Genomic DNA, 25,597 nt, shown 5'->3' with positions numbered 1-25,597 from the left:
ACCACTAACAGTGTTGACTCTAACAATGTTGAGAAATAACAGTGTCAACCTCTGACAGTGTGGACCACTAACAGTGTTGACTCTAGCAGTGTCATCCACTAACAGTGTCATCCACTAACAGTGTTGACTCCACTAACAGTGTTGACCACTAACAGTGTTGACCACTAACAGTGTTGACCACTAACAGTGTTGACTACTAACAGTGTTGACTCCTCTGTTGTCTCTGTTCAGTTTGCTTTTCTACCTACTAACAGTAGCCTTCCATTACTGTTAGACAGTGGGCCCTGCACACTATAGTCCTTTCCTGACCATATTGACTCTTCACCCACCCCCCTGCAGACCCTGGAGAAAGCCTTCCTGCAGCTGTGTGAGACCTTCGACCAGGTCGGCTCCAAACACAGCGCCTTCCCGCAGGGCCAGCAGGGCGTGGTCCTGGAGAACAGCCAGTCGTTCGAGAGCAGCCGGGACGAGAGTCACCCAATCTTGGGAGTAGGACCAGGACCCATAGACATGCTGCCTAAATACTCAGGTACCATCACACTTCATCTGTGGGCTGGCAGAATTCCAGACTTTACCCAGAAGTCCCTGGGACCTGCCTTCTCATTTCTGTCTGATTTCATATTTTCAATTGGATTTGGAAAATACAGATGTGTGTGTGTGTGTGTGTGTGCGAGCAGCGGATTGGAAGGTACGAGCCAGGCATGTGATGCCCAAGTGGAGGAACATTGCAGCTCTTATGATCAAGACCATGAAGCGGATGAAGAGGATGCCCGGGTGAGGATGATGGGGATGAGGACGGTCATGGTGATGGGGCTCTGGAGGAAGACGAGTGATGATGAAGGTCATGTGCTGTCTGTCCAGGTCCCTGTGTTTCCAGTTCCTGCTGCCGGTCATCCAGATCTCCCTGATGTGTCTCTGTATCGGAGGAGATCCCAAAGGAATACAGGTGGCTGTGGTCAACAACGAGACCTCCTCCGACTCCTTCAGCAAATCTCTGCTCTCTTTCCTGGACAACTCCAGCATACAACAGGTACTGGGCCAATCAAATGGCTTGCAGTCATTAGTTGAAACAAAGGGCCTGTTAACACTAAGCTACATTTTCCCCCGAAACTTATCAAAGAAGACTCGAGACGCTGGATTATTTTCTTGTGTAAACTCGTAGATATCGATGGCTCTGGGCGCCATCTTCTGAGGTAGCGTACGCCACATTTCCCCATAGAGCCCCCCTCTGGACTCTAGCAAATGTGAAGACAACTGTGTCAAGGCTCTTTGCAGTGTGCATGAATATCGCTCTATTTTCACGCGATTGACTCCCGCAAATCCTGGGTGGTGCGTCTTGAACACGCTGGTGTACAGTCAAACCCTATAGAAATGATTGTACAATCCGGCCTCTTATTCTTGTTGTGTCATGGAATGTAAACCAGCCCTGAATGTCTGTTTGTAAGGGTAGAGATGAATGAAGCAAGACCCAACTCATTTCACATTGCATTTGAGTCCTTTTGCAGACATTCATATGCAGAGTGACTTACGTCTTAAGATGGCGAAGTGGGACAAACACAACTCCGTGCTTATTCGTCAGCTGGCACACCTGGTTTGAATATTCAGCTCATCCTCAAGCCCGTGGAACAGGTGGGCCAGTTCCGGGCTACGACATCACTGTGAAATGTCTTGGGGTCCTGGGGAGAGAGCTGAATACCTCTGTCTAACACAATGAAGTAGAGGGCTGAATACCTCTGTCTAACACAATGAAGTAGAGGGCTGAATACCTCTGTCTAACACAATGAAGTAGAGGGCTGAATACCTCTGTCTAACGCAATGAAGTAGAGGGCTGAATACCTCTGTCTAACGCAATGAAGTAGAGGGCTGAATACCTCTGTCTAACGCAATGAAGTAGAGGGCTGAATACCTCTGTCTAACGCAATGAAGTAGAGGGCTGAATACCTCTGCCTAACGCAATGAAGTAGAGGGCTGAATACCTCTGTCTAACACAATGAAGTAGAGGGCTGTAAACCTCTGTCTAATTCAATGAAGTAGAGGGCTGAATACCTCTGCCTAACACAATGAAGTAGAGGGCTGAATACCTCTGCCTAACACAATGAAGTAGAGGGCTGAATAACTCTGTCTAACACAATGAAGTAGAGGGCTGAATACCTCTGTCTAACACAATGAAGTAGAGGGCTGAATACCTCTGTCTAACACAATGAAGTAGAGGGCTGAATACCTCTGTCTAACACAATGAAGTAGAGGGCTGAATACCTCTGTCTAACACAATGAAGTAGAGGGCTGAATACCTCTGTCTAACGCAATGAAGTAGAGGGCTGAATACCTCTGTCTAACGCAATGAAGTAGAGGGCTGAATACCTCTGCCTAACGCAATGAAGTAGAGGGCTGAATACCTCTGTCTAACGCAATGAAGTAGAGGGCTGTAAACCTCTGTCTAATTCAATGAAGTAGAGGGCTGAATACCTCTGCCTAACACAATGAAGTAGAGGGCTGAATACCTCTGCCTAACACAATGAAGTAGAGGGCTGAATACCTCTGTCTAACACAATGAAGTAGAGGGCTGAATACCTCTGTCTAACACAATGAAGTAGAGGGCTGAATAACTCTGTCTAACACAATGAAGTAGAGGGCTGAATATCTCTGTCTAACGCAATGAAGTAGAGGGCTGAATACCTCTGTCTAACGCAATGAAGTAGAGGGCTGAATACCTCTGTCTAACGCAATGAAGTAGAGGGCTGAATACCTCTGTCTAACGCAATGAAGTAGAGGGCTGAATACCTCTGTCTAACGCAATGAAGTAGAGGGCTGAATACCTCTGCCTCACGCAATGAAGTAGAGGGCTGAATACCTCTGTCTAACACAATGAAGTAGAGGGCTGTAAACCTCTGTCTAACTCAATGAAGTAGAGGGCTGAATACCTCTGCCTAACACAATGAAGTAGAGGGCTGAATACCTCTGTCTAACACAATGAAGCAGAGGGCTGAATACCTCTGTCTAACACAATGAAGCAGAGGGCTGAATACCTCTGTCTAACACAATGAAGTAGAGGGCTGAATACCTCTGTCTAACTCCGTGAAGTAGAGGGCAGAATGTCTAGCTTAATCAAGTAGCTAAATAGAGGGCCTGGAAAGCACAAATTTGGAAGCATTACTTCTTGAAAAGCCAGGATTAGAATAACATTTTTATCCCATATTACAGAAATACACCCATTGACCTGAGTAGATCAAAGCTGTAGCTGTCAAATTGGTGTCACTGGAAACTGGGACTTTCTCATGTTTCTTCAGTGATAAAATTCCCAGGGAAATACCATGTTTGGTAAAGGGTTCATACAGAGTTGCACATGATGATGCCAGTAGCAGCCGTTATTCACTACATTCACATGCTGTTTACAGCTGGTGTCTGCTGGTTTCACTTCCCTCTACCTCGCGCATAATTCCAGGAACACTTTCACATGCTCTGTCAGTACGACTACAAACCAAGCTATTCAAACTCTTCCTGAGACACTCTAACACCCGAATTCAGCTGCGAAATGAACACTGTTAGTTTGTTTTTGTTATTTAAGTAGATGCAGTTGTGCTCATAAGTTTGCATACCCTGGCAGAAATTGTGAAATTTTGGCATAGATTTTGAAAATATTACTGATCATGCCAAAAAACTTTCTTTTATTGAAGGATGGTGATCATATGAAGCCATTTATTATCACATAGTTGTTTGGCTCCTTTTTAAATCATAATGATAAAAGAAATCACCCAAATGGCCCTGATCAAAAGTTTAAATACCCTTGAATGTTTGGCATGTTACACAAGGTGACACACACAGGTGAAAACGGCAATTAAAGGTGAATTTCCCACACCTGTGGCTTTTTAAGTTGCAATTAGTGTCTGTGTTTAAATAGTCAATAAGTTTGTTAGCTCTCACCTGGATGCAGTGAGCAGGCTAGATACTGAGCCATTGGGATCAGAAAAGAACTGTTAAAAGACCTTCGTAACAAGGTAATGGAACTTCATAAGTATGGAAAGGATGTAAAAGATATCCAAAGCCTTGCAAATGCCAGTCAGTACTGTTAAATCACTTATTAAGAAGTGGAAAATTCTGGGATCTCTTGATACCGAGCCAAGGTCAGGTTGACTAAAAAAGATTTCAGCCAAAACTGACAGAAGAATTGTTTGGGATACAAAGAAAAACCCACAGGTAACTTCAGGAGAAGTACAGGCTGCTCTGGAAAAAGACAGCGTGGTGATTTCAAGGACCACAATACGATGATACTTGAACAAAAATTAGCTGCACGGTCGCGTTGTCAGAAAGATGCCTTTACTGCGCCAATGCCACATAAATGCCCGGTAACAATATGTCCGACAACATCTGGAAACACCTCATAGCTTCTTGCAGACTGTTATTTGGAGTGACAAGACCAAAATAGAGCTTTATGGTCACAACAATAAGAGCTATGTTTGGAGAGGGGTCAACAAGGCCTATATTGAACAGAATACCATCCCCACTGTGAAGCATGGTGGTGGCTCACTGATGTTTTGGGGGTGTGTGAGCTCTAAAAGCACGGGAATTTTGTGAAACTTTATGGCAAGATGAATGCAGCATGTTATCAGAAAATACTGGCAGACAATATGCATTATTCTGCATGAAAGCTGCGCATGGGACGCTCTTGGACATTCCAGCATGACAATGACCCTAAACACAAGGCCAAGTTGACCCTACAGTGGTTACAGCAGAAAAAGGTGAAGGTTCTGGAGTGGCCATCACAGTCTCCTGACCTTAAAATCATCGAGCCACTCTGGGGAGGTCTCAACAAGCATTTTCATGTAAGACGACCAAAGACTTTGCATGACCTGGAGGCATTTTTCCAAGACAAATGGGCAGCTATACCACCTGCAAGAATTCGGGGCCTCATAGACAACTATTACAAAAGACTGCACGCTGTCATTGATGCTGAAGGGGCCAATCCACAGTATACATTGAAATTAAACTGAAATTCAACCCTACTCTTGTTTGCTCCTTGGGGTTTAAGGCCGGGTGTTTTGAAAAGCACTTAGTGACAACTGCTGATGTAAAAATGTGGCTTTATAAATACATTTGATTGATTGATAAAGAAATAAGGGTACGCAGACGGGTCAGTTCATTTCATTTCTTTGTTGCCATGTTTTGTTTTATGATTGTACCATTCTGTTATGACCTACAGTTGAATGAATCCCATAAGAAATAAAAGACGTGTTTTGCCTGCCCACTTGGGTCTTCTTTACAAATGGTACATATGTTACCAATTCTCCAAGGGGTATGCAAACTTTTGAGCAAATCTGTATTACTGTTTGTTCTCTACCGTATAGTTGTCCTCTTATAGTCAGTAGTGTGGACTCCTTGGTTCCACCATGTCGACCGGGAGTCTCGTGTGGCGGTGCGGGACCTGGGTTGGGATGGGCACCACCGGCAGGGATTTCCTTCCACATTCATGAGAGAGCTAACCCAGGTCGTTAGTCGAGGGCCCCCGATGCCACTTACTTCCTGGTTGCGACCCGGAATGTCTCAGAGGAAACATGTTGTAATCTACAACTCTTCCAAGCACACCCGGGAGACGCCGTGATGAGACAACGTATTAGTGTGGTTGTGAACCGCAACGTTAGGGAGTAAAGGGGCTCAACGTGGGAATTATAATAATTATAACAAATGGAAGAATAGGGTGTTATATAAGAGCCGTCCACAGTTACTGACATTGACCATTGACCCTTTTTGACCCTAGGTTAACCTGACCCACACTGAGGCTTTTGCAGGGGCCTATAATGGGGAGTACTGGGGGGTCATCGGGTTTGGAAAGAATTTCACCAGCTTCCTGACAAAGAGGTGAGTCCCAGGACTTAATACTAATCTCATTATATCCTCCCCCTCCTTTCCTCTCAGAGACTCTGTGGATTTGTGTGTGTGTGTGTGTGTGTGTGGTCATGTTTTATGTCTGGAGAGTTTTCCACATAGTATGTAAAGTGCCAAAAGTGCTACATTATCTAAGGCGCAGGGCTTTTCCATAATGGATTACCTAACTGAATTTCATGTAGTCCAGCAAGGAGTTCCACAGGGTTCAATTTTGGGTCCTTTATTGTTCATTCTGTACATTGTTCATTCTGTACCTGTAACTCTGTAAGAAATTGTGCATTTCATTTATATACTGATGACATTACTGTACATGTAACACTGAATAATGGAAGGAGGACAAAAGCACAGGAGGACATTTAATAAAAGAACTAACATGGAACAAAATTGAAACAAACACACAAAAACGGAACAACGTTACAGTTGGTGTGAACACCAATCAAAGACCAACAAGGAACATGGGGGAAGCTGGAACTTAAATAGGGTTTTTGACGAGGGAAACGGCTCCAGGCAATTATCAAAGAAAACAGGTGTCCGTGATGAAATGAGGAAGAGAGGGCGTTCAGTTATGGACCATAGGTTGGGCCTGAATGCAGTTAAAACTAGGTATATTCTATTTTCGAAGGCCTCAGAACCTAGCTTTTGTTGACCCTAAAATTACTACCCAAAACAGTTATTTTATCGAATGAGTTGCTTCCTACAAATTCCTTGGGATTTGGTTAGAGGAAACTGTCGTTTGATGCCTGTTGGACTGATTCCACCCTCCTGTTGGTAACAGAGTCCAAAGTCTCCAGCTCAGGTGACTGGACTCTAGAAGATCTCCTCAGGCTGTCCTCAGACACCGCCTGGTGTAGGTGCCTGGTAATTGTATTTTGCTGTACAGACCACCTTCCGGAGCTCCTCGCAGGTGACCGCAGTTCCCCTACCCACTCCAGATGCTCATGTTTGTTGCAGCTATGAAACATCTTGAGGATCTGCTAAAGTGGGGTGGTAATTTAGGCAGACGAGCTGTGTTTTGTCAGTTACGGGGACTGAAACGTGACGTGAGGCATGTGACAATGACTATGTGGTGAGGGAGAGTAGACCTGCGTCGCCCCGAGTGTCAATCACGTTGTCGCCGCGTGACCTTCTGTGTCTGTGGAAATGCTACATGCTGAAAGTATTTGTTTTGGCGTGTGTGTGTGCATTCAGCTGCCAGACCTGCTCAGCTGTGTATGACTGTAACCGGCAGGCAGGACCAGACTTTCCACCAGCTAGCTGACTTCACACAAACCATTAACACACACACACACATTTATATAGGACTGGCAGTTTGGTACCATTAAACTGTTTTACCTGAGGCCTTACCAGAGTCTTAACATCAATAAACTAACCTTTATGCCTAGCCAAAAACATAACCATAGCTCTCAAACCAAACCCTTAATGCCCAAACTTAAATCAGATAAAGCCTCTTGGCAATCCCCACTTTACATATGATTTTCCTGGTTTTACAATCATTGTAAAACGCAAAACGGGCACATCACACACAAAACAAGCAGGCCAGCTTACTAAATGTTTTAGGCTGTGTCCTAAATGGCATTCATTTATTCCTTACATAGTGCTCTAATGCTGACCCAGATTCAGTTCAAAGTAGTGCACGTTATAGGGAAAATGGGATGTCATTTCAGTAAAGCCATATCTCGTTCCCACATTCAAATACAACAGACCTAAAATATTCAGCTAACTCCAAGGTGAAGGGCAGTCCAGGAGTTGACCTAAGTTAATACTTATGTAGTGGATGATGTATTAAACCGCCCAGACACATCAAAGATACATTAATTCTTCTGAAATGAGCTGCAGGGCAGGAAGGAAACACCATGAGGCCAATGGTGAATATAAAAAGAAACCCATTTCAGTTGTTACGATGTGAGAAAACTGACAATGGATTTACTCATTTTCAAGCATTTTGAAGCATGGTGGTGTCTACATCTCGCTGTGTTTGCCAGCAGCAAAGTCCGGGGAGATTTTTATAATAAAAATACATTTGTTGAGAAGATGCGCAGGCAAAATCCTACTGGAAAACCACTGCTCATGATTGATTAACACCAAACACTGGGAGACAAATTGAAAAGGACAATAACCTACCAAGACTGCAGGGAGTTTGTTATAAAATTGCTGTCGAGCCATTCACCCCAACTCATTGTCCAAACTTGAACCTAGGCATTACAGAGTATTTTTTGTAGATCAGAAAAGGAAAATAATCCATCTTTTTCCATATCATTTTGTTACTGAGCAAAATTTGTGTCAGGGGGAGAGCTGTATACAAAATAACTGTACAGTATAGGTACTGTATATTACCTTACATTGTGTGTTTTCTTTATATTAAACAATGTTGTTATATTATGCAAAAAGGCATTTATCTGTGCTCTACAAGTGAAAGGCATGCCCAGAAAATTATGATGCCACCACAGTCCTTGAAAATCAGAATTACAGAACTGAAAAATTAAAAACAATGCATTGATGTGAATAGAGGAAAGCTTGTGTTACACTGCAAATCTTCAAGGTTAGAATATTGCTGTCCATCAGGGACTAATGTGACTCGACTGCATTTAAGAAATGTTATCTGTCCTTAAAGTTGTGTTCATTTGGTTTCATATTATTACAGCTGTAGCTGTAATGGCTGCCAAATCTGGTCCCACGCAAGCATTAACCTTAGGAATGTTGAAACAAACTTTCATTTTGAAATGTATTTAGGAAAATATTATATACATTTCTTTCGTTTCACACTTGTGGAGTAGGTTGTGATCTGTGAAATCCAGGGTAATCCCTTTCTTGGTTTTGTTTTGAAATAGCAAAATGTGACATCCGTGTAAGTGTTGAGTATGTCCGGTCCTGAGGCTCTGTGGTCGGGGATCTGTCGTGTCTTGTGCAGGATGGTCAAGCGGCTGGTCACCAAGGAAGAAGTGGATGGAGGATCAGTGCACGTGTGGCTGGACCTGACCAGTACGTTCTTCCTCCTTCGTCTGAGTTTGAAGGCCTATTGGCATGTGACTACGTGTGGAATAATTCACCCCCTTAAGAGGCTGTGAATTATTACTGATTAAATAGAATGGCATGGAATAGAATATCTCTAGCTCAGAATGTGGATGTAGTAGAATATCATACTGACAGAATTGATCAATGTAGGATACTGATAGAATAGAAGGGCTCGGTTGTGAGATTGAGCACTAGGTGCCGTTGTGACTTTTTTTAAATACGATGTGGTTCTTCTGAATGATTTCTTCTCTTCATGAATTATGGAAATTTAAGTAATGAGTGGTAACAATGTTCAATGTGGATAATAGATTTTTTTTATTGAATTGTTCAGTCAAACGCGTTTCTCAAGCGATCATTGATTTGATCATCTTCACAATATTTTCACCGTGGGTCTTTTTTCCTCAGACCGACAAGTCGCCCTAATGCTTCAGAAGAAACTAGCAGACGCCTTTGAGGTACGCCAGAGTTAACTTTCCTTGTTTTATTAGAGTAAATCTACATGTCTTTACTGCCATGTACAGTTAGTGTCATTGTTTATGGTGGCGTGTGAACTTTTAAATATTAGATTTTATCGAATAACTTTCTTTAACTAATCAGTTTTAATCCAATATATACTGGGACTGTCCCTCAACACCACTTCCTCTTCGGAATAGATATAAGCTTTTGAAACAGCTTGTTTAGACTAGTGAGGTACACCAACCCTTGATGGAGAACACATCTAGTGAAGGACTGAAACAAGCTGTGCTCTCTCCTCAGGAATTCATCCAGTTCAAGTTGGGGAGTCAGTCTTACATGGTCTCCTTTCCAATCAAGGTACAGGCAATAAACACTGTCTAAAACGTACTTTCCAACACTTTGAAACTCTATTGTCTATATAGTGCACTACTTTCGACAAGATCTCTATATCAGGTATAGCGTGCCATCGTGGATATTGTTTTGCACTACGCATTTCCACTAGCCTTGGCGCCGGCCTTGGTGCTAGCCTAGCCACTTCCACAAGCCTTGGCGCCGGCCTTGGTGCTAGCCTAGCCACTTCCACAAGCCTTGGCGCCGGCCTTGGTGCTAGCCTAGCCACTTCCACAAGCCTTGGCGCCGGCCTTGGTGCTAGCCTAGCCAGTTCCACTAGCCTTGGCGCCGGCCTTGGTGCTAGCCCAGTCACTTCCTGCTATAGCCAACGTGTTGTCTAGCCAAGCATGTTTATTCTAATTAGAGATTTTTACTAACAGATGAGAGCCTCGTTATTTTAACTGTGGTCAAAAGCATCTAGCCGGTAAACGAAAGGTTGGTGTTTCTAATTCCCGAACAAACAAAGAGAAAACCCAGTGGTTCTGTCCATAACCCTAAACACTGCTGTAACCCTCACTGCTGTAAATCAGAATTTGTTCTTAGTAATTCTTGTATCTAGTCCCTGGTGAATATAGAGATGTACTGTGGACAAGGGGTAGAATGTTGAACACACTATTCACTATTTTCCCTTTTCACTACTTTTGTCGTCACAGTTTGAGGAACCCATCTACGGCAGCCTGAACTCAGACTTCACTACGTTTGTGACACCGGGAGCCGTTCTGAGGTAGAATTTGTGTGTCCTGTAGGACTATGACGTTATAACCCGTTGATCTATTATGTTATAACCTGTAGGACTATGACGTTATATACTGTAGGACTATGACGTTATATACTGTAGGACTATGACGTTATAACCCGTTGATCTATTATGTTATAACCTGTAGGACTATGATGCTAGAACCCATTGGATGTGGGTATTAAAACATGTAGACCTATGATGTTATTACCTGTAGGTCATTGATGTTATAACCTGTAAGACTATGATGTTATAACCTGTAGAGCTATGTAGTTATAACCTGTAGAACTCCTCTCTCTCCACAGCATCACCTTCTACCTGGCTGTGGGCTTGACGGCTCTGTCCTTCGTGATTGAGAGAAAAGAGGGGCTGATGGACAGGTGTTGGGTCGCAGGTGAGAGGTCAATGTTCATCAAGTGGATAATTAATTGTGTCCCAAATGGCATCCTTTTCCCTATTTAGTCTACTGCCTAATCCTAGTCTACTGCCTAATCCTAGTCACTGCCTAATCCTAGTATACTGCCTACTTTCCAGCCTAATCCTAGTCTACTGCCTAATCCTAGTGTACTGCCTAATCCTATTCACTGCCTAATCCTAGTGTACTGCCTAATCCTAGTGTACTGCCTAATCCTAGTGTACTACCTAATCCTAGTGTACTGCCTAATCCTAGTGTACTGCCTACTTTCCTGCCTAATCCTAGTATACTGCCTAGTTTACTGCCTAATCCTAGTGTACTGCCTAATCCTAGTGTACTGCCTACTTTCCTGCCTAATCCTAGTCACTGCCTAATCCTAGTCACTGCCTAACCCTAGTATACTGCCTAGTTTACTGCCTAATCCTAGTGTACTACCTAATCCTAGTGTACTACCTAATCCTAGGGCGTCCCCTTTTGACTCTCTGTCCTCTATGAAGTGGACTACTTCATGCCAGTACTTCACTATAGTAGTGCACTATAAAGGCAGTAGGGTTTGATTTGTTTAGTGTTTCTGGTCAATAGGAATGTACTGATCAGTGCTGACCACCAGGGGGAGTCGTAGCCATATCAACATTTGCCCGTTTTTCGAAATATGTTAAGATGATCTTGTCTCTTCCTTTTCTTCCATCCCCGTTATATCCATATCCTGTCTCTACCCCTTTCTCGCTCCATCTCTCACCTCCCCTTCTCTCTCTTAATTTTCCCTCTATCTCTCTGTTCTCCCTTTTTCCAGGTGTGAGTTCATTGGAAACTATTCTGGCACATCTAATCTCACAGCTGTTTGTCATCAGCGTCCAGGTCGTTCTACTACTGATCTTAATGCTGCTCGTCTTCAAGGTAACACACACATACACACACACACACACACACACACACACGGTCAGATCAAGTTCACTTCCATGTTCCACTCATGTGTTATGTACCCACACTGAGCCACGTTGTTGCAACAGCATTATGTAGCTGTGTTATAACTGTGTAATAATTCTGAATGTATGTTCTGGAGTGTTATAACTGTATTATAAATCTGTTGGGTAGAGTTATAACCTCATAAAACAGGCTGTAAGTTGTGAAGTGTTAAAACCTTATTAAAAATCTGAGGAGTGTTACAATCCCATAATAAATAAGACTGAACAGTGTGGAGTGTTATAACTTCTTTATAAATCACACTATGTTTAAAATGTTATAACCTCATTATAAACGAAACTGTACATTGTGTCGTGTTATAACTTCATTATAAACCAAACTACGTTGTGGCGTGTTATAAACTCATTATAAACCAAACTGTACTTTGTGGCATGTTATAACCTCATTATAAACCAAACAGTATGTTGTGGTGTATTATAACCTCATTATAAACCAAACTGTGCATTGTGGAGTGTTATGAACTCACTATAAATCATGTGTCATGGCTGTGCTAAAGTCCATGACTGGAGAATACAATTCCACACCTGCCACTTCCTGACTCTACTTGTCGACGCGTGACCTCCCCTTCGGTCCATTTCCGCTTCCTGTCTGCAGAGACGAACACCAGTGGATGTCGGGAGCAGGACAGTCAAAAATAATGATATTACCTTTCACCTTCTGCTTCCTCTCTTCCTTCCATTAACATCCCACCTTGTCTTTCTCTCCTTTTCTCTCACTTTTGACTTCCTCCACTCCAATCTGCCCTTGCCCTGCCCCCCTCCTCACCCACCTCTCTCCAGAACCCTAACGAGGGGAGCCTGGTCCTTGTCGTGGCCCTGATCGTTCTGCAGGGCATAACTGGCATTTCCTTTGGGCTGGTAATCTCCTCCGCCATCGATGATGAACAGAACGCCAACCAGGCTGCCTTGGGCATCTTCTACCCCAACCTCATTGTCAGTGGTATGTTGTACACTCACGCGCACACACACACTCCCACACCCACTGACACAAACACACTCCCTCACACACTCCCACACACACACTCACACACACACACTGACACACACACACTCCCTCACACACTCCCACACACACACTCACACATACACACTCCCAACTCAATAAAGTAACAATTATGCCTAAACTTTACCTAGATGTAATTCCTCACCTTAACCCTAAACTTAACCAACAACACCTGGACCTTAAAGAAACCCCAATTCTAACTATAAAATCAATTGTAAGTTTGACCCTTAACCTAAACCCTGAGCCGGAAATTGACTTTTGCCTCACGGGGACCGGCAAAAGTTCCCAATGAGTAAAAATGTTTCTGGTTTTACTATACTCATTTGGACATTCGGTCCCCGTGAGTTCAGTTAGACCTAACCACTCCGACACACAGACACACACACACACACACACACACACACACACACATACTCCCACACACACACACACAGATATAAATATACTGAGTATATTTTTGCATACAATTACACTTTCTGGGAAGTGCAGCCAGGTTTTGTGTATGTGCATGGGAGAGTTGTACTGGCTTCCTAATTAGAGAGCCAATGAGACAGTTTTATGGTTTCTGACACTCATGCAAATCTAGTCTATGGACTTTAAATGTCAGGACATCTTTCTAGATGTTCTCCATCAAAAAAGTACAAAGAGTACATTTCTGGGAACAAGCACCACTGCACATTCAAGGCTTTCTCAGTGTACATTGTTATTATGCTGAAAATTACTGCTTACTACGTTTTTGTTTACAGTATAATCTAAATATTATGTAGGATTATAGTACGATTAGTACACTGTATGCATTATAGTAGGATTAGTACACAGTATGCATTATAGTAGGATTAGTACACTGTATGCATTATAGTAGGATTAGTACACAGTATGCATTATAGCAGGATTAGTACACAGTATGCATTATAGCAGGATTAGTACACAGTATGCATTATAGTAGGATTAGTACACAGTATGCATTATAGTAGGATTAGTACACAGTATGCATTATAGTAGGATTAGTACACAGTATGCATTATAGTAGGATTAGTACACAGTATGCATTATAGCCGGATTAGTACACAGTATGCATTATAGCCGGATTAGTACACAGTATGCATTATAGCAGGATTAGTACACAGTATGCATTATAGCCGGATTAGTACACAGTATGCATTATAGCAGGATTAGTACACAGTATGCATTATAGCAGGATTAGTACACAGTATGCATTATAGTAGGATTAGTACACAGTATGCATTATAGCAGGATTAGTACACAGTATGCATTATAGCAGGATTAGTACACAGTATGTATTATAGTAGGATTAGTACACAGTATGCATTATAGCAGGATTAGTACACAGTATGCATTATAGCAGGATTAGTACACAGTATAGATTTTCTCTCAATCTCTTCCCCACACTCTCCCTCTGGTCCTCCCTCTGTCTGTCTGTCTGTCTGTCCCTCTGTCTGTCCATCTGTGTCTGGCTGTCCATCTGTCTGTCTCTGTCTCTGTGTGTGTGTGTGTGTGTGTGTGTGTGCAGGTATAATCTGGCCAGTAGAGTGCATCCCCTATCCACTTCGGTACATCAGCCTGGCCCTTCCCCAGACCTACGCCTCTGAAGCCCTCCGCTGCATCATGTACAGAGGTCAGACACACGTGCGATTAGTCTGTCCAGAACCCGGTCAATGTACGTGCTCTTTGTCCGGTTATACTGTACCCTGGAAGACATCTGTTACCCGGCCATGGTGTTTGTTATCTAAGGCCTTGGCTGGGAGTCCTCAAATAACCATCAGGAATTAGCTACACAGTGATGCACCCACCTGGAACAGTATATCCTGCCTTTACTGAGTTGTGACATCAGCCCAACGTATGTGGCACATTAACCACACAGACACACGTTACCCGAGACTTCAGACACTTGATTCGTCAGACACCTGATTAGGGACTGGCAGTGAAATGTTCTAAATGATTCACAAGGTCTTCTCTGTGGAGTAGTCACACACACGTAAACACACACCACACACACATACACAAAGAGAGACCAGCATACACTTTTAAAGCCACACAGACATAACATCTGATGACCTCTCTCTCTCAGGCTGGGGTCTCTCCAAGATGATGGTGTGGCGAGGATTTGCGGTCACCCTGGGCTGGAACACATTCTTCCTCATCCTGGCCACGGTTATTCTCAAGCTGAGGACATGAACCACCTACCCAGGGAACATGCCTCGAATGGGGAGATTGGCCACGCGAGGCCCAGGCTCCACTGAGGGGCCTCCAGGTTTTCCTGGACTTTGTGTGTTTGTGTCAGGAGATATTGCTTTAACAGAAAGATGACTGGAAAACCAGAAATCCAATGAAAGACACACACACACACACACACACGCATCCTCTTAATTTCTCCCTCCCTTACACACACACAGTCTCGCTGAATATGCCCTGACATAATGTTTCTTAACCCAGCGGTTTTACATTCGATCATATGCAGGAGAGCCTGATTCACACAACAGGTCTGGTCCGAACTGAGTTTGTTACACGTCCATTACAGTGGAACCTGGGATGAATTGTCTTGATGGTGGTTGCGTGTGCCTTTTCTATGTGACAGTATCACAGCCAGCACAGTTTCTATTTCTTTTTTACTTTTATTTGACCAGGTTAGTCTTGTTAAGACCCTGTTTTCAAATATAAGCGCACAAACTTTTGCACATTTACTGCAGAAAATGCAAAGCACTAAATTTGAGAACTATATTGTTTGGTGAGGTGCAATGCACCAAGGGGTCGGGCGGGGTGAGGTTCAGGTGGGCCCTCCCCCCTCGTCGGGCGGGGTGAGGTTCAGGTGTGCCCCCCCCCCCCCCCCCCCATCGTGCGTGGTAAGGTTCAGGTGTGACCCCCTCCCTCGTTGGGCGGGGTGAGGTTCAGGTGTGCCCTCAAGTGTGAATCAGGCATCACTGTAGCTGGTGACAAAATCTACAAAATTCTAGGAATGCTGATCTAGGGTCAGTCCTTCCTGTCCTAAATGTACCTGTATTTACTGTGATGCTAACAGCTAAACTGATCCAGGGCATCAGTGTTCCTCTGAGGTAGATATGTCTGACTGTATGTCATGTATGTAGGCTTGGGGAAACAACGCAGGTGAAATTTCGTTATCCAGAGAGAAGGATTTTTTAAACAAGGTCGTGCTCACAGGACAGTATTCATTTTCACTGTTACCTTGTGTTCTGAACGTAGCAATGCATTGATTGGGAGGTATTTATTTTTAGAATTACTGTTGATGTTGTACAAGTAACCTGTATTTGTTTAATGCATTCACGAGAGGAAAAATTATTCTGTATATATATTTTAGTAGAAACTGGGGGGAAACAAATATTTTGATCAACTCAAATATGAACCTAAATCTTAGCCTCAATACGTGTAATTTGCGTTTGTCCGGGGGCCTTTGGGTCTGACTTCATAATGCTTTGCCTTAATTGTGGCCAGGACTTTAAATCCAGATTCCTGCATACAGACGTTTTGAGTTGTCTTGAGCTCTGCCCAGTGTATGTGGCCGTATGTCTATCTGGGCTTCGTTGTGTCATCGTGCTATAGCAACTCCTGGTGGGCCCAAAGCCCCGGAGGATACACGTCTCTATCTTCAGTTCTCCCGAAACCTGCCGAGCAGATGCGTGGATGAGGCAAGGCCTTAATCGCCAGTTGGACATTACAATATTAGGTTTGGAGGTAAACAGTTAGATATTTCTTTCTTAATAAACAAAACATCTCGGAGTAGAAGACCTAGTCCAGGATCAGTTTGTTGTTAAACATCCTAATGGACAAGACTATACACCTGATGGGAGTTTTCCTACACTGAGAAGGTTCATATAGACAGGCTCTTGTCTGTATTCATTCATTCACTTTCATCAGGCAGTGGTGCTCTTGTCTGTGTTGGCCGCCAGGTGCCCTGACCACCTATTGAATTGCTGCTGAAGTGGTCTTGCCACCCGGCTGTTGGTGGTCTGTATTGCTGGTGTATGTCTATGTGCCTGTCTTTGTGCTTTGCTACCCCTTATTTAAAGGGGTGTTTGATTTATTGTCCCCGACGGTGATTACACGGGCCTACCCTCGTCAGAGTTGACTGCTCCGTCGGTGGCCATGTTGCCTGAAATGATCGTCGGCTCCGGTTTGCTTTTGTCTCCTCATCAGCCCACTTCTGCCGGACAGACTGGTTGGTGCTGGGTTAGTAACCTTGGGCAAAAACTGTTGCAATGAGTATCAGTTCTTTTAAAACAGCCCAGTGTGTCAATGCGAGGACATGGGTTCAAACAGTCCTCCTGTTCATTCATTGTGTTGTTTTATAACTCCATCCTTTACTCATTTGCTGGTATTATTATTTTATTCCATGCTATTTCTTATGTGTATTGAAAGTGTCCATTAAAAATAAGATATTGGGATCTCTTAATTTCTTTGGGCGGGATCAGTCATTTGGTCCGTTCTGATGGGAGCGCTCTTCTCAGCATTTTAGAGTCTTTCCATTGGGTTTGAGAATGATTGACAGCAACTTGTTGTATTCCCAGGTGTTCTGAGGACTTTTATCAGGTATATTGCTAGTGTCCATCCTGTCGTGCCATTGACCACTATTACTAAATGAGAAGTATGTTTACATGCATTTAACCAATAAAGTGCTGACGGCAGCTGAAAACGGCTTCAGCAGAACGAGCTGTAGTTCACTCTGTATTTAATTGTTTGTGTATACTATAATTGATCAGATAGTACTGATTTTCTCCGTGTTACAGTATGAAGCTAAACCCTCGGTACCAGCATGTGTGTTACTGAATGAACTGAAACTGATTGATTAGTGTTTTCTACAGAAATGTTAGTTTTAAAAAGTGAAGGTGCAAGTCGCATTTAGCCAGTTGATCCCCTACATACTGCAGTCTTTCAGCAGAACCTTAATTGGTTCCGGTCAGAGTTGCCACATTCCCGGGTTGGAGCGTTCCCGGAATCAAAAGGGAATTAGCGGTAAATCCATCAAGGATTTCTGAAAAACATGGGAATTTATTAAAACTTCTGCAACCCTGGCCCTGGTGTAAAATAGTGCAATATATATGGATTAGGCTGCCATTTGGGACTGATTTGGGCCTTTCGTGTTAATATGGCATAATGTCTGATTTGTAATGTAGAGAAACTGTGCATTTATGTGTTGTACAAATGTAATTAAATCAAGATTAAACTGAGGAACTGGTCATGAATGTTGATATGTACCGTGTCAGGGTGGAACCTTTTTGAATTTATTGTGATTTGTTTTTTAAAGTCTCCGTTCAGACTCATTCTTCTGCCTTCTTCGATCACAGTCAGATGTGTTGGATGTTCGTGCAGCTTTGTATCACACATCCTAGAAATATCCCTTATTTGATTGTGTCCCAAATGTGTCCTACATAGAGTCAACCCCCTGGGTCGAATGGCTGTAGGGTTTTATTGGGGATGCACCTATGTCATAGTTAGAATCGTCAGATTGCAACAGAGTTGTAAACCGGAACGCACATTCTCAAAGAAAAGCATTGAAGAAAATTGGGAGGAGAATGTTGTTTAATTCGTTTGGATTTTTAGTTTACTACTATGCCCTCCAAATATCACAGGTGTTTATAAACAGTTACGACGCATATGTCATGTTATGCCTGCTGACATTACAAACTACTGAAATGAACTGGATCTAATCCAAGAACTGAAGTAGGAATGAGTCAACCCATCGTACCTTTTATCATAAGGATTGTAGAACAGCCATAACAGGTTATAGCATAAATAATTTGGCTGTCATAACTCCAAACTGTTCTTTCGGTCAGCTGTTGATTATTACCCAACTATCTTAAATAGATACAATAACAGCCATTCACTTGTTCAATTTATGAAGAAATATTACATCTGTGGCTGTTAAAACCGAGCAGTTGTAGCATTCTCTCAATGCCTATTGGTTACTTCTGACTATTCTCACACCACACTGTCAAAATACACCACACTGTCAAAATACACCCTTACACCTTGTCTACACACAAGAAGAAAAAACCCTAGCTAAAGTTCACTCTCACTTTCTGCGAACAGGCAGGTGTGTGTAAGACCGTGACTTCTTGACTATTGACGTATTAAACTAGGCCAGTTTAATACGTCACTGAAACGGTATATAGGAACAATACCACAATCTTGGTGAAACAATTGAAAAAGACATCTTATCAGGAGCATGACATTTAGATTGCCATCCTGACCTTTTATCAATCTGCTACACAAACCCATACGCACGCGTGTGTAACTATCCGGCCACCCTCAAGTTCCCGGCAAGATTCCTGCGACACGCGTTCTGTAAACATACAATCTGTGTACATGGTTACTGTCTCCATGGCAGCCTGACAACAGCGCGCGGGCTGGACCCTAAACACCGGAGCCGTTGGGAATTGTAATATTTTGTGAAGCAGGAGCACGGCGATTTATTTATCTTGCTTACATGGCCCTATAGTAGCAACAGCGAAGGCTTCTCCCTACACCGAGACGCCCTTTGCATTGTTTAATACAACCCAGCTGTCGTCGTGTTTTGGCGTTAGCCCGAACAACAACAAACAGTGAAACGCTCCCTTAGTAAAAGCAGAACAGAACAGTGTGCCCTTACAGCGGTGCCAACGCCATGTACTATGTCCTCTCAGAACATAACACGGGCGGGACGACAGGCCGGCGCTCTTCTCATAATCGTGTTCCAATTGATGGTGTGGATCCACCTACACGAAGTCACAACACCAAATCCACAAAAACGAAGAAATGAGCTTACTGTTTTCAGTAAAAGACTTACTAACAAACTCGTGGGCAATAGCCTCTCTCTGTACTACTACAGCTACTGTATGAACAATGTCTCTCTGAACTGAGCCCCAGCAGTATTTCTGCATTCCTTTGACTTTGAAGTGCTCATATAGAGGCGTATTCACAGGGACTTTGGTTAACAAGAACTACAGTATTTTAGATCTGTCAGACCTGAAGCAGCCTGTGTGCTTTCCTGTGAGTGAAAGGAAGGTGTGTCTTTGCGGGACTGAGACAGACCAGAGTTCAAATACCATTCCACATTTGCCCTACCCTGCCTGGAGTGTCAGATGGGAGGAGTGAGGCAAGCGCAATTAAGAACCAGATAATGTATTTAACCTGATCTGTTGGTGCAGAGGTTCACTGAAATGTTAAGGGAAGATGTTGATGTTGTAGCTATGGCAACATAAACAGGAGTAGCATGTCGTTTGGAAACAGATTAGGACATAGGCCTGTGTTAAAGCATATAAGATAACACACATAGGCCTATTTTAAAGGTGTAAGGCAGTGGAAGGGTGGTGTGTGTGTGTCTGTGTGTGTGTGTGTGTGTGTGTACATGTGTGTGTGTGTATGTACGGCCCCCTGCATTCAAATGCATACATTTGCACTCTGTTTGCAATGACAAAGACCCCACAACTGACTATTAAATTAGCCTATATAAGTCTGTCCTGATCCACTAACTTTGCCCTGAAGCTGAAACACAGCTCAAATCAGTCCTGCTCTACTAACTGTGCCCTGAAACTGAAACACAGGTCACTTCAATCCTGCTCCACTGGCTGTGCCCTGAAGCTGAAACACAGGTCACTTCAGTCCTGCTCCACTGGCTGTGCCCCGAAGCTGAAACACAGGTCAATTCAACCCTCCTCCACTGACTGTGGCCCGAAACCGAGAAACACAGGTCACTTCAATCCTGCTCCACTGACTGTGCCCCGAAGCTGAAACACAGGTCACTTCAATCCTGCTCCACTGACTGTGCCCCGAAGCTGAAACACAGGTCACTTCAATCCTGCTCCACTGACTGTGCCCCGAAGCTGAAACACAGGTCACTTCAATCCTGCTCCACTGACTGTGCCCCGAAGCTGAAACACAGGTCACTTCAATCCTGCTCCACTGACTGTGCCCCGAAGCTGAGAAACAACTTTGCTTCTGTTTTCCGTTGATGTCAGGAGCCTGTCAGCAGCAGTGGGTTTTATTAGTCAACATCCCAAATGCGTGGCCCTTGGGTCTATCAAAAGGTGGTGTAAATGTGACTCACTGCCGTGTGGGGTAGGTGAATGGACAGGGCTGCCTTTTGTAATTTTTTGTGCTTTTGAGCTCAGTTGTGGTTGTTGACTGGGGAATGCGTTCACCTCCAGTACTTGTGTGTCTGGTTGTGTTACCAGTCTGATTAGAAACAGAACGGTCTGGCATTATGTGAACAGGGGTCTTGATCTTTGTCTCTGCTGCACCTGCTTTGGAAATAACATAAATGACGTGTTCCAAATTCATTTATAGAAGCGTGTCATTAATTCACATACCTTCGAAAATGCATTTTTGTTATGTTTCACATTTATCAAAAATGAATATAAAATACGCTGTTTTTCTCCGTATGGGAAGTGCATGGCCATTGCACACAAAAAGACCAAACAGGTAGTTAGATCATCTGGTGAGAATAGGTTAACAAGGAAGATCATCTAGTGAGAATAGGTTATCCAGGAACATCATCTGGTGAGAATAGGTTGTCCAGGAACATCATCTGGTGAGAATAGGTTATCCAGGAAGATCATCTGGTGAAAATAGGTTATCTAGGAACATTAATTCGTCTGTCACGATGAGGGTCCACTGTTGGCTGAGGACAGCTGCAAACCATAAAACCGTGGGAGGCAATGCGAGATCCCGGTTTTGGCGGCTTGCTTACAGCCTCTCAAAGCCCTCTGTCATTGTTCCCAATGAGGTGTGTTGCATTTTAGTAAGGCCCGTTTGGGAGTTATATGATGGGTATGGAATGGCTTGTAAAGAGAGATTATATCTATCCACAAACATGGAGAACAGAAATGTGACAGGAGAACATTAATGTGACCCCTACTGCTACAAACAAGCACTGACAAGCAAGTAAACCTACTTATACCTTCTCAGAATTTTGGATAACACTGTAATAATTTCTAATGCCATTAAATCGTGAACCTGCCTATATCTACGACTTCAAATATTAAAATGTGATTCTAAACTGAACCCTGGCATTATCCACACTGTTAACCTCATGTTAAATACCAACCTCATGTTAACACCAAAAGGCAAAAATTGGTTTCCAATTTTGAGTTAATATCTGTAGCATATGAACATGGGGAATAAAAGGTTGCTATAAATTATTAATTTCTATTAATGTACACAGCATACAGCTCCGACATGAAACACACAAAACGCACCTGGCCATGTTTACTGGTCGTGGTTTTATACACGCAAAGTGGAAAAGCTGACCAAAACCTGGATACGTAACATTAGCAGTTGGCTCCTAAAAAAATGTGAAACATATCACCAATTTGCACTTCACATTCCCAAGCATGTGTGGTTTGTTAGGTTGAGTCGATTTCTCATCTGGCCTACGATAACCACAATCCCTTTCGCTTTATCCACGGCAGGGTTTTTCCTCTCCATCAGCGTAGCCTACTACGCTACAACTCAAAGCGAGACGTCTCTGTTTATGTCCGACGTACCTTCAACAAAAGACAGTGCTGTCAGAACGGAGAGCACAGCATTTTTTAATACATTTTGATGAATGTAGCTAACTTTGTAACGGAAGACAGACAACGAGAAAACGCATTTGGCTTGGCCATTCGGACTATTTTTTTTGTCTCCAACGGTGATAGAGTTGTTGACAAATTGCCTTTGTTAGCAAATATAACGTTAGCTATCCGCACGAAGTTGTGCAGGCGGCTGCGGGTGGATTGTTGTCCGTCGCGCACTGAGCGGCGTGGCTCTCAAGGATACAGAACTGGGCTGTACATTCGTCGGGGAGAACCACATCATCGATCCGCTGTAAGTAGAACTACCTGGATAGCTAAAGGCTAGCACCCCAAATTTGCTCGAACGTCACAATATTAGGTGGCTGACCGTGCTGTCAATATACCGCTTTCCTTTGTGAATCCTATAATCTGCTAGGTTCGGTAGCTAACGAAAAAGGGACAGTTCTAGTGGACTACTGTACTGTAGCTTAGCTAGGGCTAGCTAGTACTTAGACGTGCGAGCAACGTACACAGTAGTGCGCTTGTCCAGACAAAACCCGAGCTGTAATTATCTTAATGTAGGCTATAACGTATACCGACTTTGTTCTTACTGTTAGTCATAACAAGAACAAATCTGGTCATTGTTTCATCTACCATAACTAAGAAATAAGGTTTTGCACAGTTGTATAGATCCCCATGTTCAACCATTTGATCTGCTGGTTTGGCCACTGTCGCCCTAGTTCTCGGTTTGGCTTTGTTTGACCCGTCTGGCGACGTCCTAGTGGATCGGACGCTCTCGTCCCGGTGTCTTATCGTATCAATCCCTTGGTTGAATTTTTCTTGCCGCTCGCACACGGTTGTTTACATAGGTCGGGACTATGGTTGTTGCATTTTTAAAGTCGAAATGTTTTTTAATAGACACCAGTGGGACATTTTGGCCAATTATTTTTTCTTATTGTACTCCATCGTAATTGAGTTTTATCGGCGTAATGGCGTTGTCTTTGCAGAGGTTGTACACACACACACACACGTTGGTCTTTTTTATCCTTGTGGGGATGTAGGACCTAACCCTTATCCAGAAATATTTCCAAGCCCTAACCTTAACCTAACATAACTTAAATATAACCCCAATTCTACCACTATCCCCAATTTAATTTTTTTACCTAACCCATAAGCCGCCAGAAATCGCATTTTCCCTCGTAGTCCTCTGCAAGAAAAACCTTTTCTGGACCAATTTTTCCGTTATTACTATTTTTGTACTCATAGAACTGGATCACGCACACAAAAACACATTGTTCTACTTGAAAGATGACTACAGATATTAAGTCTTGAGATAAAAGCTAGTTTGTGGTCAGACAGGATGACTGGTGTATTGCAGGTATCAGCTTACATCTGCATCCGCTTTAGCTGTGTGAGATGCACACGCTTACACACACACACACATACTCAAACACACACATTCACTCACAGGCTCTGTGTGTTTCAGTCAGGAAACTAAAGCTTTAATCCTGATTGGATCCAATGGGAATAGAGATGTCTGAGGACTTAAAAGATGAGATCTGAGAATAGATCTTTCCAGTGTATCTGTAGTAACCCCTGTCTATCCAGTGTGTCAGTAGTAACCCCTGTCTATCCAGTGTGTCCGTAGTAACCCCTGTCTATCCAGTGTGTCCGTAGTAACCCCTGTCTATCCAGTGTGTCCGTAGTAACCCCTGTCTATCCAGCGTGTCCGTAGTAACCCCTGTCTATCCAGCGTGTCCCTAGTAACCCCTGTCTATCCAGTGTGTCCGTAGTAACCCCTGTCTATCCAGCGTGACCCTAGTAACCCCTGTCTATCCAGCGTGACCCTAGTAACCCCTGTCTATCCAGCGTGACCCTAGTAACCCCTGTCTATCCAGCGTGACCCTAGTAACCCCTGTCTATCCAGCGTGACCCTAGTAACCCCTGTCTATCCAGCGTGTCCCTAGTAACCCCTGTCTATCCAGCGTGTCCCTAGTAACCCCTGTCTATCCAGTGTGTCCCTAGTAACCCCTGTCTATCCAGTGTGTCCCTAGTAACCCCTGTCTATCCAGTGTGTCCCTAGTAACCCCTGTCTATCCAGCGTGTCCCTAGTAACCCCTGTCTATCCAGCGTGTCCCTAGTAACCCCTGTCTATCCAACGTGACCCTAGTAACCCCTGTGATATTTCAGTGAATTTATTATCATCATTATTTGTTATAATTCAGTCATTTTATCCTTATTGTGATAATTCCATTGTCCTAAACCAAATGTCCTGTATGTGCGTTGACTCAGTTTTCCACATCGACTCTCCTGAGTGTGTCTGTGTGTGAGTGTGTACAGGGAGTGTCAGGGCAGTCCCCCCCCCCCCCCGGTCAAAACTCTGGCGGTGTGAGCGTTGGCTGTGTGTCGTTGGGCCTGTGTGTGGCATCGGTGCGCTAAGCTCAGCGTTGGCACACCACTCCACGGTCCAGCTTGTTCCCTCTGTTTAGTGGGCGTTTGAGCGTGTGCCTTAGTGAGAAGGAGATTATGGGGGCTTGTCGTGGAAAGTGGGTCAGGCAGTGGGAAGGCACGTTTTGCTGCCCTTTCAGTTAGTGGCACGGGAAAGCAAAACACCTGAAAACACATTAGACCCCCCCCCCCCCCCCCCCCCCCCCCCATCCTTGGTGGCTCTGTTTTTGCCAGTCTTGGTGGCTCTGTTTTTGCCAGTCTTGGTGGCTCTGTTTTTGCCAGTCTTGGTGGCTCTGTTTTTGCCAGTCTTGGTGGCTCGGTTTTTGCCAGTCTTGGTGGCTCGGTTTTTGCCAGTCTTGGTGGCTCGGTTTTTGCCAGTCTTGGTGGCTCGGTTTTTGCCAGTCTTGGTGGCTCGGTTTTTGCCAGTCTTGGTGGCTCGGTTTTTGCCAGTCTTGGTGGCTCGGTTTTTGCCAGTCTTGGTGGCTCTGTTTTTGCCAGTCTTGGTGGCTCGGTTTTTGCCAGTCTTGGTGGCTCGGTTTTTGCCAGTCTTGGTGGCTCGGTTTTTGCCAGTCTTGGTGGCTTGGTTTTTGCCAGTCTTGGTGGCTCGGTTTTTGCCAGTCTTGGTGGCTCGGTTTTTGCCAGTCTTGGTGGCTCGGTTTTTGCCAGTCTTGGTGGCTCGGTTTTTGCCAGTCTTGGTGGCTCGGTTTTTGCCAGTCTTGGTGGCTCGGTTTTTGCCAGTCTTGGTGGCTCGGTTTTTGCCAGTCTTGG

At 43.9% G+C, this 25,597-nt stretch overlaps 2 protein-coding genes across 7 annotated transcripts in view; both read left to right on the top strand.

Annotated features, from left to right (window-relative positions):
- The window catches only part of abch1 (ATP-binding cassette, sub-family H, member 1), a 34,727-nt gene extending 16,628 nt beyond the window's left edge, over positions 1-18,099 (top strand). For all 6 annotated transcript variants that reach the window (XM_029119977.2, XM_029119978.2, XM_029119982.2 and 3 more), the window contains exons 8-20: positions 340-529; positions 678-774; positions 862-1,030; positions 5,753-5,853; positions 8,789-8,859; positions 9,298-9,347; positions 9,649-9,705; positions 10,392-10,462; positions 10,780-10,868; positions 11,683-11,786; positions 12,653-12,812; positions 14,407-14,511; positions 14,965-18,099. In XM_029119977.2, coding sequence (XP_028975810.2) covers positions 340-529; positions 678-774; positions 862-1,030; positions 5,753-5,853; positions 8,789-8,859; positions 9,298-9,347; positions 9,649-9,705; positions 10,392-10,462; positions 10,780-10,868; positions 11,683-11,786; positions 12,653-12,812; positions 14,407-14,511; positions 14,965-15,071 — 1,371 coding nt within the window. In that variant the 3' untranslated portion in view covers positions 15,072-18,099. The remainder of the gene's footprint in view (positions 1-339; positions 530-677; positions 775-861; positions 1,031-5,752; positions 5,854-8,788; positions 8,860-9,297; positions 9,348-9,648; positions 9,706-10,391; positions 10,463-10,779; positions 10,869-11,682; positions 11,787-12,652; positions 12,813-14,406; positions 14,512-14,964) is intronic.
- A 4,199-nt stretch (positions 18,100-22,298) lies between these two features.
- Positions 22,299-25,597, top strand: part of peli1b (pellino E3 ubiquitin protein ligase 1b) — a 31,433-nt gene continuing 28,134 nt past the window's right edge. The window contains exon 1 of the mRNA XM_010867571.3: positions 22,299-22,694. The gene's annotated coding sequence lies outside the window, so the exon portion shown is untranslated. The remainder of the gene's footprint in view (positions 22,695-25,597) is intronic.

The sequence above is a fragment of the Esox lucius genome, chromosome 5, assembly GCF_011004845.1.
Source record: "Esox lucius isolate fEsoLuc1 chromosome 5, fEsoLuc1.pri, whole genome shotgun sequence".
NCBI lineage: Eukaryota > Metazoa > Chordata > Actinopteri > Esociformes > Esocidae > Esox > Esox lucius.
Note: the sequence above shows the minus strand (reverse complement) of the source record. Positions and strands in the feature narration are given on the sequence as shown.